Below are 19,324 nucleotides of genomic sequence, written 5' to 3'. Positions count from 1 at the left end.
AATAAACAGATACACAAGAGATAAAGAGAAAATTAAATTATTGAGCAGTGAAATGTTAAATCTAATGTGTAATGAGTTGCACTGGTGAAATTAAAATTTGCCTGTTTAGGTCAAATTAAAAACATTTGGTCAATTAAAATTCCATTATTGATTATTAATTAATAATGCTCCAAAAGACTCTCAGATTGGGGGATGGAAAATAATTGTGTTTGATTCCAGCCTTCTTTTGTTTTTAAATAATAGTTTAGCCTTTTGTATATTTTTATGTTTAATCCCATAACAACAACAGCAGGGAAAACAGCAGTGGGCTGCATAACAAACTGTATACTACTGGGCTAAACAGCATTTACAATGTACAACATTGTTATTGCGGGTATGAATAATCATTAGGGGTGGCACGGTGGCTCAGTGGGTAGCCTTGTCACCTCACAGCAAGAAGGTAGCTGTGAGGTGACCTGTGGCTAAGTCTGAAGTCTACATAACGCTGTTACAGTGCCAGGTTTTTGTGATGTAAAAATCATGCCAAGACAAATAATTTCACATTTTTCTACCTTCAGTATGGCCAACTGAGAATCAAACTGAAATCATTTTGGAAGGAAAAATAAAAAGTGTGCACACCCTCTTATAATTGTGTGTTCACATTCTTATAAATGTGACTGTGTTCAGAATTAACCAATCACATACAAGTAGTCAGTACACACCTGCCATCAGTTAAAGTGACTCTGATTAACCCCACATAAGCTCAGCTCTATTAGTAGGACTTTCCTGACATTTACTTAGTTGCATCTTACAGGAAAGATCCATGGACCACAAAGAGCTTACAAAGTATCAAAAGTATCTAATTGTTAAAATAGTAGATAATGTATAATGTAAATAATACAATCTGAAAATATTATACAATCTGAAAATAATATAAAAAATTTATTTATTATTTGTAATCTTGTGATATTTACACCTGGGTGTAAATAGTATAAATTGCTGTTTACACAAGGGTGTAAATTGTACACTTTGCTGCTTACACCAGGGTGCAAATAGCATCTGCCTTAAAAAATTCCAAGGCATTATACACTGATATAACATTAAAACCACCATAACATTAACATTAAAACCACCTCCTTGTGTCTTCACTCACTGTCCAGTTTATCAGCTCCACTTACCATATAGAAGCACTTTGTAGTTCTACAACTACTGACTGTAGTCCATCTGTTTTTCTCCATGAAAGAACACCATACCCATAGTGAAGCATGGTGGTGGCAGCATTATGTTTTGGGGCTGTTTTTCTTTAGCTGGATCTAAGGCTTCAGTCAAGGTGGAAACAGATTGTCTCTTAGAACATGATGCACTTCTCTCTGCACTTCATTGCGGGCATATAGCCAGTGACTATTCGCTTGGTGAAGCCCTCCTTGGCTATCTCTGGGGGTGATGCCAGCTGCATAATTCCACTGGGAGGGAATTGGTGAGCAAATTTGGGGGGAAAAATAAGAATCAAAAGCAGTACTGTTCAGACTCTTTGCTGTGTCACTACAAATTGATCAGATGCAACCTGATTGCTTTACATATTTGAAGTCCACCTGTTGTAATTTGAATTGATTGGACATAGTTTTTAAATGCACACACTATGGTCTGCATGGGCCCACAATTTACACTGCATTGCCAGGACAAAAACCAAGCCACAAAGTCAAAGCAACTGTCTATCGTCTACGAATCAAATTTGACAAGGCCAAAGATCAGGCCAAGAATATCTTACAAAATCTAAACCTTTGAGTCTTTACAGGATCATAGTGGCCTTAACTAAATTGGTCAGAGAGGTCATAGAAAGAACCCAATGCAATCAATACAGAGAGCTGTGAGAATCTGCTGGACAGAAAACCATTTTTGCTCTAATCCATAAATAAGGTATTTATGGCTATTTGGCAATTCTGAATCCACTGTTGTGTGGGGCATGGTGGCGCAGTGGGTGGCGATGTTGCCTTACAGCAAGAACGGCCTAGGTTTGATTCCAGTGGGGTGGCTGTGTGGAGTTCTCCCCATGTCCTCATAGGTTTCCTTTGTGTTCTCCAGTTTCCTCCACAAGTCCAAAGATATCCAGCCAGATTAATTGGAGCTTTTTAAAATTGCCCTGTGTGTGTGTATGTGTGCCCTGTGATGGACTGGAGACCTGTCCAGGGTATTTCCCACCTTTTGTCCAATGAATCAGACCCACAGCGATTCTGACCAGAATAAAGTGGTGGTAAAAGAGACAATGAAAAAATAAATGAATTAACTAATTCAGTTAAAAGACACATGACAGCCTGCTTGGAGTTTCTGAATGCCATGAAGAAGATAATAAGAAAATGTAACTTTTTGGCAGTAAAGCTAAAATTAGTAACATCTGTAACGTCTGTAATTGAAGGATGGATAACTGCAGCCAAATAAAGTAATATACTTTAAGAAAAAATTGCGGCCGCTTAGGTGGCGCAGCGGTAAAAACACACCCTGGAACCAGAGCTGGGATCTCGAATACATCGTTTCGAGTCTTAGCTCTGCCTGCCGGCTGGGCTAAGCTGCCACATAAACAACAATTGGCCTGTTGTTCAGATAGGGGTGGGATATTAAAGCCGGATAGGGACTCTCTCATAACTAATGCAATTATGACCACTGCTGGCTGATTAATGGCGCCTGCACAGAGACGGGAAAAGAGTGCTGTCAGGGTGTGTCTCTCCGTACACAGTGCTGATCCACATTGCACTCGTCAAAGTGTAGGTGACAAAATGCATACGGCTGCTGCCCACGTGTCGGAGGGGGCGTGGGTTAGCTTTGTTCTCCTTAATCAGAGCAGGGATTGGCATTGGTGGAGAGGATTGCATGAGGCAATCGGGCAATTGGATGTGCTAAAAAGGGAGACAAAGGGGAGAAAATGAAAAAAAAAAAAAGAAAATCTTCAGCATTCATGCAGACTCTGACCAGGCTACCAGCTGAAGCATATAGCCAAAAATGCTGCAGTGGCTTTGGGGCAAGTCTTCAAATGTCCTTGATTGGATCAGTCAAAGCCCAGACTTTAATGCCATTTATATCTGAGGAGAGATCTGAAGATGGTGGTTCAAAAGTGCTCACCACTGAATATGATAGAGCTTGAGAGGATCTGCCATAAACAATAGGATAAACTGCCCAAATCCAGGTGTGCAAAGCTTGTAGAGATGTATCCCAGAAATATCATTATAAATGATTAAATATAGACTGATACGTACAAATATCTGTTTTAAATCAAATTCACACAGTGTCCAAAAAGTCAAAGTACTTTCTGACTAAAGAAAATAATTGTCTTTAAGATTGTTCCTGTTAATCTTATTGTTATTTTCTGTTCTCATTGTGATGTTTCCTTTGCAACAGAACGGCAATATTGAAAACCCCTACTGTAATGGCATTGAAGGGATCTTGGAGGCCTACCACCAGAGCTTAAAAACTGTACAGCTTTACGGTCCCACAAACTTTTCCCCTGTCGTCAATCATGTAGCCAGGTATGTTTTACAAAAATATATAATGTTAAGTACAGTCTAAATTCAAACTGCACAGACGTCCTTTTTTCAGCTCTATAGACATTAATCAGGAAAGGAAGAATAATATTTAAAATATTATTGATATATAATATTATTCTTATATAATTAATATTTTAGTAATGCTCCTGTCTGGTTTTCATCTTCATTTACCAATTTCTGAGGGGCTGAATAGGAAATCATCCTACTGTCTGAACAAGGTGTTGGCACAGTGGTGAAGGAATACAAAGAGCATAGCGGGGACCACATTTTTATGATCTTGTGATTTTATGATCTAATATGCAGACCCCTCACTAAAGCAAAGCTTTCATTTGTGAGTTTATTGTATAATAGTTTCGTCATTCATGATTTATGTATTCTAAATGCAAAAAAGTTTCCTTTTTGGGTCAAAATCTCTGAATGCATCTGTAAACAAAACTGCCACATGCTGAGGGTAGATGTTACAAGTCAGCAATCCATTAGATACATTGAAATAATATTTTTAAGTAACAGCATTAATCAAACAATGACTTATTTGTTGGTTATTGGATAACCAGTTAACAACTCTTTGTTCAAATCTTTTGCTGGTTGGTAAAATATGTCTAGATTTGCCAACAAAGCATCTAAGTGGTATGAGATATGCACATGGACGAATAATAACGGTTGTGGTAATTTAAGGGGAATATGGAAGAGAGATTTGTCTTATGTAGTGGATGAGAAGACCTGCGAGGGGATTCTTTCCAATACCAAGAAATTTATCAGAGAAGCCAAAGGCAGATTTATTCAGTATAAAATAATTCATAGATACTATTATACTCCAACAAGACTTCATAGAATGGGCCTAATAAAAGACGACTTATGCTGGAAACGTAGAAAAGAATGTGGTACATACGTATATTGGGATGTGATCTACCCACATCACCAGGACTGTTCCTTGGGTTCCTTGGGAACAAACCTCTAGTGCCACATCTAAGCAAGCCTATGTTTAGAATATTATAAACTAGACTATTAATTTGTTAGAGTAATTTTAAGGTGTTGGAGGAAACCTCAAACTCCTACACTGAATTTGTGGAAGACTCTAATGATGGAGAGTGTGGCATGTGAAAAGATGCTGGGCAGATTGAATTTGACAAATGATAACATCATGGAACAATGGGATGGTTTAAGTAGATAAATGTCTGAAGGGCACAACCCAACCTTTTAAAGACACTTATGAACGGACATAACAGTACCGGAGGCGGTGATCTGTCAATTTGACTAGCAGATGCCTTGTTTTTTTCTATCACAGTCATCGATACCTGTGTATGCCTGCCTGGTTGTAAATGTATTTGTTCCTCTGTTATTTTTGTTTTTGTTTTTTTCTTTTTTTCTTGTTTGCTGAATATCATATTCATGTCAAAGATCGAATAATATTTAAATTATATATTAAAAAATATATATGTATGTCTAGATTGAGAATATAACTGAAAAGAGAAAACAATCTGGACACCCATTGGTGCAGGACCAATAGCAGTCTTAAATAATATTTGTCATGTAGATAAAGACATTGCAGCTATATTTTTTCCCAATGCACTAATATTATTTAGTATGATGTAGTGCAAATAGGGATACAGCCTGTTGTAGTTACTTTCAGCTCTCTCCCTTTTTGAGGTGTAAATGAGATATAAAAGTTAAACCTTTAAACCCTACAAAAAATGTCCTCCCATTTTTAAGCTACAATGTTTTACAATAAAAGTACACTATATAATAAAGGTATACTATATAATAAAGGTAAACTATATAATAAAGGTATATTATAGAGGTAGTTCTTTTTTGCAGTTTAACATTTACGTAAATTTTTTTCCCCCAATTTTTATTCCCCAGTGTAGTCGTGTCCAATTACCCTGAATGCGTCCTCTATACTGATTCGACCCTTCACCGCTGACTGAGGACACCTCTCAACTGACATGCGCCCCCCTCCGGTACGCACAGTCAGTACAGATAGTGCATTTTTCACCTGCACGAGTCGAGTTCATATACTTGACTGGCACTGTGCATGGAGGGCCACACCCCCATCAGCATTATTCCTCAGCCCTGTGCAGGCGCCATCAGTCAGCCAGCAGGGGCCGCAGTCACACCAGTTATTAGGACCTATGATCTGACTTTCTTACCCCTAAGAACAACAGCCAATCGTTGTTCATACTGCTGCCCAGCCTATTCGGAAAGGCAGAGTTGAGGTTCGATACGATGTATTCGAAACCTCAACTCTGGTAAGCTAGTGTACTTTACCGCCGTGCCACCTGAGCGGCAACATTTAAGTTTATTTAGCCACAAGAACACTAGTGTGATCCAGCACAATGTCATATATCCAGCCTGTCTAGGCTCCTGAAGAGTTCCTATGTGCCACGCCCTCTCTCCAGGAGCACTCACAGTCTAGACACAACGCCTCTTTTTTTTTTATTGGTCCCCTGCTAATCACCCTCAGGAATAGAAGGAGGCAGCTGGGGAGGACTCATTGGAAACTATTTTGGTTTTCCTTTGCCAGTTCGGTTCAGTTTGGTTTGCCTTTGTCTTGTCAGTTTGATCCTAGCTTTTGTTTGTTTGGTTTGGTTTGATTATATTTCTCCTGTCTGTCTACTCCTGTTCGTTTGCCCTTGTCTGTTTGTTTCTGTTAGATTAGCCCGTTTGTCTATCTGTTATCTCCTGTCTGTTTACTACTGTCTGTTTGTTACTGTTTATGCCTTGTTTTGTCTTGCTTCTGTTTGTCTTAGTCTAGTTCAAGTGTAGTCTAGTCTGTTTGTATGTGTTAGTTTAGATTAGCATTTAGCTTAGTGTTTAGTATTAGCCTTTAGATTAGCTTTAGCATTTTTCATGTTTAGAGTAGCTTAGCATTTAGCATAGGTCTTGTTTGAGTATCTTGACTTGTTTAAACCTGTCGTGTGTCACCTTTTCTTGTCTTTTGTTATTATTAAATCATTGTAATCCATCTCTGCGTGTGTGTCCGCCCCCTCTTGTCTTGTCTAGCCCAAAACATTACACACAAATGTTGGTTAAAAAGTAAAAATTGTCATGCTGACACTGTAAGGGCCACTTCCACAAAACAGAACAGTGGTTTGTGGGAAACCACAAATAGCTATTGCAGTCCATTATTTGTTTTGGTACTTTATAGTTAATCAGGTAGATAGACATCTTGACTCTAGACATCTACAAAAACTTAATATGTCTGTCAAACTGGCAGATAATGAGTTGTGAATCATTACTTAAGGAAAAGGTTTTCACTGCTGAAGAGTCTAGCTTTGTAGATGGTGATCTCAGGCCATTTTCTTTATTGACAATTGAATAAGACAGCATAGCATGTTGCAGTATTTCAAAAACATTTTTAATGTGCTGCCCTTAAACCACCTTGTAAGTGATTATTATAATGATACATTGAGTTATTCTTCCAATCATGACTATATTTTTGACATATTTAGTTTTTCTCCTTGGTGTCGCAGTTCTTCGAGGTGACATTTTCACGTGTTCGTCTGTTTTGTTAGTCTGTTTATTTTCTCCACCTCATGCTGTTCACTGGTTAATTCCCTAATGTGTCTAAACTGTTGTCAGTGTTTCCTGTTGATTACATTGTGTATTTATACCCTGTGTGTCTGTAATTATTGTGTAACTTTGTCATTTTTCTCATTTTTCACAAGCCACACAAACTCTTGAGTTAAATGTTTTTCCGTCTGTAATTACAGTGATTATAGGTTCTTCTATATCTCACTGCCAACAACTACACAGACTTTGATTTTAATGATTGGACTTCAGCTAATAGAGCTCTTGCTGGAAACCTGCACTTACGCCTTGCCTCTTCTCCTCTTTTAATACATTGTTACTCAAGCTAGCTGTACTTCAAAAACAGAAACAGATGTACTGTACAGTTTACGGGTACTTGACAAATGTAGGTGAAACAATTTCTTTTAACGAAACTACCAATTTTTCTCATTAAGGATTTTATGAAATTCTAATGAACAAACTACTGTTTGTCCCCATCTAGGGGTCGGGGCGCAACATAAAAAGGAAAAAAAAGAAAAAAAGAAATCACAGCTAGCACTAATGAGCACATGTCAAGGGCAGTGGCTCCCAGACAACTGGCAGTCCGCTGCATGTTAAAGAAAATGTCCCTCCACCTCCACACAGGTGCGCTGCTCCGATTGGTGGTCCATGCTCCGCCTCCAAGAAATAGCAGCGATCCATTTGCTATCTCTCCCGGGACACCTCTGCTCAGTCTGCAATCGATTTGTCGAAACCTGCTAGATGCAAAATGGGAGAGAAACACCGACTAACATTTTGTTTACGCTACCTGTCAGTAACTACTTATTTTCAGTAGGATTGTATGAAATTCTAAAGTCTAAATTGTCCTTAACCACTAATGTTCACTAAATATCTTTTCTTTGTCCACCATTTTATAAGCTTTTCTCACAGCAAGGAACATAAACTATCCTGTGGTGTAACATCACATTACACAAAAAAAAAAAAAGAATACAGTGGACCCTTGAGTTACGAACGGTTTACCATACGAACATTTTGGGTTACGAACGATCTTTTTCAACTTAACGTACCAACAAATTTCAGAATACGAAAATTCTATATTAAAATGTCCCCAAAGAATGTGCAAAGGAAGTGCAGTGCTGAGAAAATCTATTACATTTGTTATGTTGTATAATTACTTCTGCCAGTAGCTGTCACCGTGTATCAGACAGAGGGGACAGTGAGTGAGAGAGAAGAAGGAATTCGGCTCAGTATTCTTTCGTGCAATTACACCTACAAAATACAATACCATTGAAATTAAGAAGGAAATAATAGAGAAATATGAGAGTTATTATTGTTTCTGGTAGATACATTTTATATAAAAAGAAGGAAATGTAGTATGGTATATGATACAGCACATGTACTGTACAGAATGTGTGTTTTTTATGTACAGTACTACTGTGAATTGTTGTTTATTATTGTTTATTACAGTAATGTCTATTCTATAATTAAGGGAAAATATACTTGTATTTATAACAAAAAAGACAATTTAAGACATTAGAAAGGTTAGGTAAGGGGGTGGTTTGGGGGGTCTGGCACGGATTAATTCTGTTTACATTATTTCTTATGGGAAAAATAGGTTTAACTAACGAACATTTTGACTTAAGAACAGTCCTTCAGAACCAATTAAATTCAAGGGTCCACTGTATATACAAATAATTTAAAAATCGATCAGTTATATGCAGAGTTTAAGGGTACTCTTTTTCAGGCATGTATATTATTTAATCCCATTCTTTACTTGTAGCCATTTTATTAATCACACAATTGTGACTATCTTATAAAATAATAACATTCTGATGACAGTTCTCTGTTTTCTTTTTATAGTTAAATAATGTCACACCACAGGAGAAAATTTTTGTTACAACACTTAATTTACTGTGATAATTATTGTAGGAGTCATGTGCATTTTAATACAATATAGTGGTAAAGTAAATATGTGTAAAATAATGCCAAAAGCATTTCTAAACAGTTCCAGGTGTTACCATCACACCACAGATTTTTACATGTTTATCTTACAATAAATAAATAAATAAAACACATCTTGCATCTAAAAGTAAAACTGTTACATAAAACATTCCATTTTGCATTTTTGACAAGTTTTTGAAAAAAAAAAATACAGGTTTCTAATAAAAGTGTGGTGGACTGGTCTTTTTTTAGTGGGTTTTAAATTTTCAGCCACACTCATTGCTGACAGGTGCAAAAAAAGCTTAATGACTTTTAATGTACATTTTATTATTGTAAAAATCATATAAGCATAATTTATATTTTATATAATATACTGTATATTATATTATATATATTATTATATATATTGTGTATATATATATATATATATATATATATATATATATATATATATATATATATATATATATACTGTATATATATATATACTGTATATATACATATACTGTATATATATCATATTATATATTATATTTATATTTTACATATATTTAACATTTATTTAAATGTCTTTAGTAATAGGTCAACCTGTGATTGCCACTTTTATCAGAGAGGGAAGCACAGGTCAACTGATAAGTAAAAAAAAAATACAATTTGTGTTAATATATAGTTAATTTACGTCTAATATGCCACAACTGGGTGCCCAGGTGGCGCAGCGGGATATTCCGCTAGCACACCAATGCCGAGATTCTGAACTCCTTGGTTCGAAACTCGGTGTTGCCACTAGTTGGCTGGGCGCCATTTGGCGGACACAATTGGCAGTGCCTGCAGCAGATACTAATTGGCCACTGTATCTGCAGGGTGGGGGCCGGACTATGTGTGGGGTGGGATCTTCCTACGCTGCATAAGGACCCTGAGTGGCGGAAGAGACATCTGTGCAGAATGCAGGGACGAGTAGAGAAGGGCTGTGCACGTGTCTGAAGAGGCGTGTACAGCGACGTGCTCTCCTTGGATGCAATCGTGTATCCTTCAGCAGCGGAAGACAAAATTGAGTGCGCTAAATCAGGAGGAAAATGGGGAGAAAATGCATTAAAAAAAATGCCACAACTGGTCTCACTATTATAAAGGCATGGCTAGCTAAGAGTGGCACTAAGCATTACCCAGACAATAAGATAAACAGCTGGTGTTGCAGTCTACTCAGTTTAAATAAAATTCAAGAGCGAGCTGTCTTCATTTAAAACCTTTATTCCCTGTTATGTAAGTGCTTAAATGGATCAGTGATGAGAGCAAATTGATTCCTTATTCAAAGCGTGTCACAAATAAACAATTTAATTTCACTTAAATCTTTGTGTCTCTTGTATTTAAAATTTAAGGAATAAGCGTTGATCTGCAGTTGGTTCACCTCATTCTGGTGGACAGACTAGTTTGTTTACCTTTAGTTATCTGTTTTGGTTTTCCTCTTAGACTTGGTTCATGAGTTAAATTGGTTCTTTACTTTTGATTCTTGGGATTACAGCCGCTCAGCTCCTTTATTTTCAAGCTGCTGGTGAGTGTATACTGTAGAGTGCTTGTTCTCACCTTTCTACAGCCTAGTGACAAATCCCACCTCTGGTGGTTGAAAATAAAAAAAAAATTCTGTTGTTGTTCTTTTTGTGAGTCACACAATTTTTTGGCTTTATTTGTTCTCATTTTGTTCAGACACTGCACATAGGTCCAGAATTAGCTTGAAGTTGAGTCACTCTACACCATCAATTATTTTGAACTATTGAAAAACAAGTAAGGACATGTCAATTAGTTTGTACAAAAGTTCAGTTTTTTTTTTATCTTATTCTTGACATTTGAGCACAACTTAAGACATCTTTGAGTATGTGGCTTTGATTTACTAATTAGAAGCTCGTTTAAGGTATTAAATATACAGTCATCTTCACCTATTATATCCATACTGTAGCTATATCAAATAATAAGTATAACACTGAAATTGTTATACTGATATAATTTATTATTACAAATTATTTATCATATGGTCTGATATGAGTTACAACCCCAAATCAGAAAAAGTTGGGACAGTATGGAAAATGAAAATAAAATAAAAATGCAGTCCTTACATTTACTTTGACTTTTATTTAATTGCAGACAGTTTGTACTCGAGATATTTCATGTTTTGTCTGCTCAACTCCATTTCATTTGTTAATATACCTCCATTCCTGCATTTCAGGCCTCCAACACATTCCAAAAAAAGTTGGGACAGGGGCAATTTAGGGCTAGTAATGAGATGAAAAAACTAAATATTGATGTGACTCCAAACAGGTGATGTCAACAGGTGATTGTAATCATGGTTTAGTACAAAAGCAGCATCCATGAAAGGCTGAGTCTTTGATAAGCAAAAATGGCCAGTTTGTCAACAAATGCGTGAAAAAATTATTGAAATGTTTAAAAACAATGTACCTCAAAGAAAGATTTTAAGGGATTTGCATGTTTCTCCCTCTACAGTACATAATAGTACATAATAGCACTGCATCAATAACCGCCGCTCAACAATAGCTGATATAACCACATGGGTGAGGGATTACTTTGGCAAACCTTTGTCAAGCACTACAATACGGAGTTACATGCACAAATGCCACTTAAAATTTTACTGTGCAAAAAAGAAGCCTTATGTTAACCATGTTCAGAAGCATCATGACTTCTCTGGGCTCTGAGGCATCTAGGATGGACCATCACACAGTGGAAAAGTGTATTGTGGTCAGATGAATCAGCATTCCAGGTCTTTTTTGGTAAAAATTGAAGCCGTATGCTCCGGACCAAAGACGAAAAGGACCATCCAGACTGTTATCAACAACAAGTCCAAAAGCCAGGGTCTGTCATGGTATGGGGCTGTGTCAGTGCCCTTGGCAAAGGTCATTTACACTTCTGTGATGGCAGCATTAATGTAGAAAAGTACATTGGGATCTTAGAGCAACATATTCAGCCTTCAAGACGTCATCTTTTCCAGGAATGTCCATGCATTTTTCAACATGACAATGCAAAACCGCATGCTGCACACATTAAAAAGGCATGGCTGCGGAAGAAAAGGGTATGGGTACTGGACTGGCCTGCCTGCAGTCCTGACCTGTCCCCAATCGAGAGTGTGTGGAGAATTGTGAAACGAAAAATGCAACAACAGAGACCCCATACTGTTGCACATCCCAAGACATGTTTGCAGGAACAATGGGGCAAAATAAAAGCTGAAACACTAAATCACTTTGTATCCTCGGTGCCAAAACTTTTAAGTGTGGTGATAAGGAATGGCACATACATTACCAAGTGGTAAATGCTTTACTTTCCCAACTTGTATAATATAATGGAACACTGGTGACACTGTTTATTTTTAAGCTCGCTTTAAATAGCTATGGGGTAAGTGTCAAGGGTACAGTGAATTTTATCTTAAAAGCTTGCTAGAAGTGCTTTGCTGATTGGAAGCAACAGCTCAGTTCTTGCATTGCAGCCTCTAAGTCTGTAATGAAGTAAAAATCTAAATAATAAATCACATCACCTATTCTGTCATGTTCTAGAAGCAACCCTGATAATTTGGGTTTTCTTCCTAAACTGCATATGAACTCTAACTGACCTCACTAATTTTACATTTCATAGCACCTTTGTTTTCTTGGTCTAATAGGTATGCAGCAGCTGTGCAGGATGGCTCACAGTACTTTGTCCTCCTTATAATCACAGATGGGGTTATATCAGACATGGCCCAGACCAAGGAGGCCATTGTGAATGTAAGTACACTGTGAATACTCATGTAATGGACAGGAAATTTTAACATAAACATAAACATAATTCCTTCACAACTCCTTCTAATGCTAGTTTGGGGTATGCATGTATGTGTAGGTTTGTTGCCAGTAGGGAAACTAGTGCTGTGTATTATTATTACTAGGCACCTAAAAGTGGAGGTTGCTGTGTTGTTAAAACCTTTAAATAATGACAAAATATTTTAAAAGTACTTTTTAGCTTAATTTTGTAAATTATGTAGTGCAGTCAACAACAAAAATCATGAAATGGTTATTGAATCAAATGGGATAAAGTATCTACTAGAATTCATTTGTATAGTACTTTTTACAAACCCAGTTTTGTAAAACTAAATAAAACATTGATTTAGTAATTCTCATGTATATTTGTTTCATTGATAAAAGTAGAAAGAAATGATTTTTAATGTTTTCACTGATCAACTTCATTGTATATTGTGGAATGCTGTAACTTGAATATTCTATAAACTCTTATTTTGCCTCAAATCTAGATTACATTTAAATTTTTGGCATTTAGCAGACGCCTTTATCCAAAGCGACTTACATTACAGTTACAGTATACAGTCTGAGCAACTGAGGGTTAAGGGCCTTGCTCAAGGGCCCAACAGCAGCAACCTAGCAGTGGTAGATGTTTTCCTATTTACAAAATACAGTGACGTTGATCAGTGAAAACACTGAAAATCTTTTCTTTCTACTTTTGTCAGTTAAATAAAGATCCAAGAATGTTAAGACATCACAGATTTTTATTTTTGTTGCATTTTACAAAATGTTCCAACTTTTTTTGGAAATGGGGTTTGTACAAGAAACATTGTTTTAAAACCAATTTTAAAACCCAAATTAAAACTTAATGAATAAGCTGTAGCCAACAGTGGCAAGGAAAACTCCCTTAATACTACAAAAAAGAAACCTTGAGAGAAACTCAACAGGGGCCCGTGCATCTTGTTGGCCTAGAGGGTATTTGAAATAATTACATTAAATAAACAGACACTGGATATGTAAAAAAATATTATTACAGTTTATAACGAAAAACATAAATAAAGTAATTAGATTGCATCATCTTTCCAGCAGGCATAACATTGTTGGCATGGCAACATCGAACCTACAGGCTTTAGCCTGATGTGGGTAAAAGAAGGTTCACTGCAGTCACCTTGGGGTAAATAAGATGTAGCTAAATATTAAAAAATATTATATTATTATAAAATAGTATATAAAATATTATATATTAACACAATTATTAAAAAGTTGTAAATAGCACAGAGTATGGCCTGATGCTCTGGCATCATTACAGTATAACTAAAAGGGTGCATTAGGAGCCGCTCAGGTGGCGCAGCAGTAAAAACACATGCTGGAACCAGAGCTGGGATCTCAAATACATCGTATCTAATCTTGAATCTCGAATCTTGGGATGGTATGAATATCAGCTCTGCCTGCCGGCTAGGCTGAGCGGCCACATGAACAACGATAAGATAACACTTTATTGATCCCGAAGGAAATTGCAGGAGATTGGCCTGTTGTTTAGATATGGGCGGGACTAAGCCGGATGGGGTCTCTCTCTCATGACTGGTGACCTCTGCTGGCTGATTGATGGTGCCTGCACAGAGATGAGAAAAGAGTGCTCTCAGGGTGTGTCTCTCCATACACGCTGAGCTGCACTGCACTCGTCAAAGTGTAGGTGATAAGATGCATACAGCATTCTGCCCACATGTCGGAGGGGGCGTGGGTTACCTTTGTTCTCCTCAATCAAAGCAGGGATCGGCATTGGTGGAGAGGAAGCATGATGCAATCGGGCAATTGGACGCACTAAAAGGGAGAAAAAGGGGTGAAAATGCATAAACAAAATAATATAAAAAAAAGGGTAAATTAGGAGGCACCACAGCTATAAGAGCTTTCTTAGGACATTAGCGCCAATCTCAAAAAACCCGATAAATTTTATGTGAGAGGCAGTCTTTATTTTATTTTACAGTTTTTACACATAATCATCAGTCTTGCTTGGCTGATGTACACCAATCAGCCATAACATTAAAACCACCTCCTTGTTTCTACACTCACTGTCCATGTTATCAGTTCCACTTTGTAGTTCTACAATTACTGACTGTAGTCCATCTTTTTCCTGCATGCTTTGTTAGCCTCCTTTCATGCTGTTCTTCAATGGTCAGGACTCTCCCAGGACCACTACAGAGTAGGTATTATTTAGGTCGTGGATGATTCTCAGCACTGCAGTGACAATGACATGGTGGTGTGTGTTGTGATGGTATGAGTGGATAAGACACAGCAGTGCTGCTGGAATTTTAAATATGGTGTCCACTCGCTGTCCACTCTGTTAGACACTCCTACCTAGTTGGTCCACCTTGTAGATGTAAAGTCAGAGACGATCGCTATTGCTGCTGTTTGAGTTGGACGCTGCCCATGGGGCGCTGTTGGCTAGACGTTTTTGGTTGGTGGACTATACTCAGTCCAGCAGTGACAGTGAGGTGTTTAAAAACTTTAGCAGCGCTGCTGTGTCTTATCCACTCATACCAGCATAACACACACTAACACACCAGCACCATGTCAGGGTCACTGCAGTGCTGAGAATGATCCATCCCAACAATACCTACTCTGTAGTGGTCCTGGGACAGTCCTGACCATTGAAGAACAGCATAAAAGGGGGCTAATAAAGCATGCAGAGAAACAGATGGACTACAGTTAGTAATTGTAGAACTACAAAGTGCTTCTATATGGTAAGTGGAGCTAATAAAATGGACAGTGTGTGTAGAAACCAGGAGATGGTTTTAATGTTATGGCTGATCAGTGTATATAACTGTGTGTTGTCTGCATAACAGTGGAAATTGATGCCACGTGGAACACCATGCTTTAATTTTGCAGTTTTAGAGCATTTATTATTTACATGGATAAACTTTTAGCTGTCAGAGAGACCAGTGCCAGCTCTTTGACACGTACTGTGTTTTCTAACCTATCCAGTAAAATATTATAATCTATAGTATTAAACTTTACTAGGATCTAATAGAACAACAATAGAAATACATCCCTTATCAGAGGACATTAATCGATCATTAATGCTGTTTCAGCATTTTGGTTGGGTTCTAATTAAAATGTTTCATGAATACTGTTTCTGGGAAGATAAGAGCATAATTATTGGGAATCTGCTTTTTCTACATTCTTAGAGACAAAAATTAAGATTTTAGATTGGCTTCTGATTAGGTAGGGTTTACTAGCTGCACATGTAAAAGATTTGTGTACATATCCAAGGCTAAGGGATTACTTTTATATTAAACAAGGGGTCTGTGATAGCAAGGAGTAAATCTTAAGTAAGCATGTTGTAATAGGGTTAAGAAGATGTGTTGACTTTGATTTAATCAATGAAGTTAGCTCAGTATGGGATTAGATTAATTTAGTTGGATAACATTGATGGATGTGCTGCTGTCAGCACTAGGGCTGCTCCAAGTGTATTGCTGCTTAATTGTAAGTATATGGCTGTTTTAGAGCATGCGTGTGGTCATTATACTCTAATCATACAGAATACGAATTCTAAGCTTTGGATTGCCTGTTTAGGTTCTGATGGTGACATTTCAATTTGTAATGGGTTGATTATGTTTATTCACATATTCCTGCAGCAGGAAGTGTAAAACAGCCAATCATAGTTCCAAGAAAATTACAGATCCTAGGAGATGTAGCACTCATTAGTGCTAATTAATTAATAGTAATTATTTGTATTGAGCATCTGCTAGACATACTAAATGCAGTAATTATATTAAACTCAGCATGTGGCTGTGTAATAATATAGGATATTTGTTTTTTATTAATTAAAGCCCTAAGCCTTCTGTAAATGAAACACCTTCTCCACGTTTTATTACATTACAGATGCATTTTATAATAGATTGAGTTAATTTTTTGTCACAAAATTCTACACAAAATAGCCAACAATGACAAAGTGAAAGCAGGTTTTTACACATTTTTGCTAATTTATTAAAAATCAAAATGTAAAATATCATATGTACACAAGTGTGCACACCCTTTGATATAACACCCAAAAGTAAGCTGAGGTGCATTTTGTTTTCACTGATACTGCTTGAGATGTCCACCTGTGGTAAATTCAATTGATTGGACATGATTGGGGATTGCCAACACCTGCCTATAACCAGAAACAGGATTATGTCAAGGCATGGATCTGGAGAAGGGTACAGAAAAATTGCTGCAGCTTTACAGGTCCCAAAGAGCACAGTGGCCACCATCATTCGTAACTAGAAGAAGTTTGGAACCACCAAAAATCTAACTAGACTTGGCAACTCGGCCAAACTGAGCGATCGGGGAAGACGGGCCTTGGCCAGGGAGCTGAGTAGAACCCCCAGGGTCACTCTGACAGAGCTCCAGCGTATCCTTGTGGAGATGGATTAACCATCCAGGCAGCCCTCCACAAATCACACATTTATGGTAGAGTGGCCAAATGAAAGCCTCTCCTTTTGGCCTGAATACCAAACGTCACGCCTGGAAGAAACCAGGCACTGCTCATCACCTGGCTAATGCCATCCCTACAGTGAAGCATGGAGGCAGCATCATAATGTGGGGATGTTTTTCAGCAGTGGGACCGGGACGACTAGTCCTGATAAAGGGAATGATGAATGCAGCTTAGTACACCAAGATCCTTGAAGAAAACCTGCTCTAGAGCGCTCTGGACCTCAGACTTGGGCGAAGGTTTACCTACCAACATGACGATGGCCCAAAGCACACAGCCAAGAGAACAAAGGAGTGGCTTCAAAGAAAGTCTGTGAATGTCCTCGAGTGGCCCAGACCTGAATCCAATCTAACCTCAGTGAAAGGAGCTGAAAATGGCGGTGTACCGACGCTTTCCATCCAACCTGAAGGAGCTTTCAAGGATATGCCAATGGAATGGGCAAAAATTCCAGAAACAAGTGTGCCAAGCTCGTGGCTTCTTTCCCAAGAGGACTTTTCTATTATAGGATGAGTCTGTAACGTAATAAAATGTGGAGAAGGTAAAAGGCGTGGACTTTCCGGCTTGACTGTAACTTTTGGTTAGTGGTTACTGAAAAATTTCCATTTCTGCTACAAAATTTAGTTTGAACATAAATAAACACCTAAATTTATTTGCGTGAAAACATTCAGAACTTCAAGCATTCAAAATAACTTTTTAAAATCTTGAGTAATTTTTAGAAACACTGAATTTTAATAGTGGCGAAACTTTGGCGATTTTAGTAGTGGCGAAACTACTGATCCAAGATGGCGGCGCGTTAACACGCAGTGGCCGCTCTGGGGTCGAAAAACGGTTTTTATCATCATGAAGTGCTTCGAGAAACTAGTCATGAGGCATTTTAAGACACTACCGTCCTAACTGCTCAACGGATGACGCCATATCCACTACACTCCACCTGGCTTCTACACACCTGGACAGAAAGAACACTTACGTCAGGATGCTGTTCATAGATTTTAGCTCAGCATTCAACACCATCATTCCTCAGCATCTAATTGGAAAGCTGAGCACGCCGGGCCTGAACACCTCTCTCTGCAACTGGATCCTGGATTTCTTGACTGAGATACCTCAGTCCGTCCGGATCGGTAAGAACACCTCCAGCACCACCACACTGAGCACCGGCGCTCCCCAAGGCTGTGTGCTCAGTCCACTGCTGTTTACTCTGCTTACGCACGACTGTACAGCAATGCACAGTTCGAATTCCATCGTTAAGTTTGCAGACGACACAACTGTGGTGGGACTCATCAGCAACAACGATGAGTCAGCGTACAGAGAGGAGACACAACATCTAACGGACTGGTGCCAAGTCAACAACCTGTCTCTGAATGTGGATAAAACCAAAGAGATGGTCATTGACTTTAGAAAGACACTAAGGGACCACTCCCCACTGCACATCGACGGCTCATCTGTTGAGATCGTCAAGAGCACCAAATTTCTCGGTGTTCATCTGGAAGAGAATCTCACCTGGACCCTCAACACCAGTTCCATCACCAAGAAAACCCAGCAGCGTCTCTACTTTTTGAGAAGACTGAGGAAATCTCATCTGCCACCCCCCATTCTCACCACGTTCTACAGAGGAACAATCGAGAGCATCCTGAGCGGCTGCATCACTGTCTGGTTCGGAAATTGTACTGCGTTGGACCGCAGGACTCTCCAGCAAGTAGTGAGGACAGCTGAAAAGATCATCAGGGTCGCTCTTCCATCTCTCACGGACATTTTTAACACCGGCTGCATCCGCAAAGCTCTAAGCATTGTGGACGATCCAACCCATCCATCACATGGACTTTTTACTCTGCTCCCGTCTGGGAGACGATACCGCAGCATCCGGACTAACACAACCAGACTGTGTAACAGTTTTATCCCACAAGCAATCAGACTCCTCAACTCAGTACTGTAACAATTTCCTGCGGAAATTTTTCTGCTGCCACACACTGAACTGTATTGACTATGTTAGACTGTTTTTACCTGTTTATTCAAATATTGAAAAGTCTTTTTGTATTTTTGCACCTTATTTACTTTTTAGGCACCTTACCTCCATTGCCAATTTTACTGTTTATTCAAATATTGAAAAGTCTTTTTGTATTTTTGCA

The 19,324-nt window shown here is 38.2% G+C and overlaps 1 protein-coding gene across 4 annotated transcripts in view; it reads left to right on the top strand.

Moving 5' to 3' along the window:
• Positions 1-19,324, top strand: part of cpne5b (copine Vb) — a 277,781-nt gene that overhangs the window by 242,077 nt on the left and 16,380 nt on the right. For all 4 annotated transcript variants that reach the window (XM_062986426.1, XM_062986428.1, XM_062986429.1 and 1 more), the window contains 2 exons: positions 3,370-3,497; positions 12,619-12,721. In XM_062986426.1, the coding sequence (XP_062842496.1) occupies positions 3,370-3,497; positions 12,619-12,721 (231 nt within the window). The remainder of the gene's footprint in view (positions 1-3,369; positions 3,498-12,618; positions 12,722-19,324) is intronic.

Source organism: Trichomycterus rosablanca, chromosome 24 (genome assembly GCF_030014385.1).
Source record: "Trichomycterus rosablanca isolate fTriRos1 chromosome 24, fTriRos1.hap1, whole genome shotgun sequence".
In the NCBI taxonomy this organism is placed as follows: domain Eukaryota; kingdom Metazoa; phylum Chordata; class Actinopteri; order Siluriformes; family Trichomycteridae; genus Trichomycterus; species Trichomycterus rosablanca.
The sequence above is the reverse complement of the archived record's forward strand: the minus strand, read 5'-3'. Positions and strand labels throughout refer to the sequence as shown.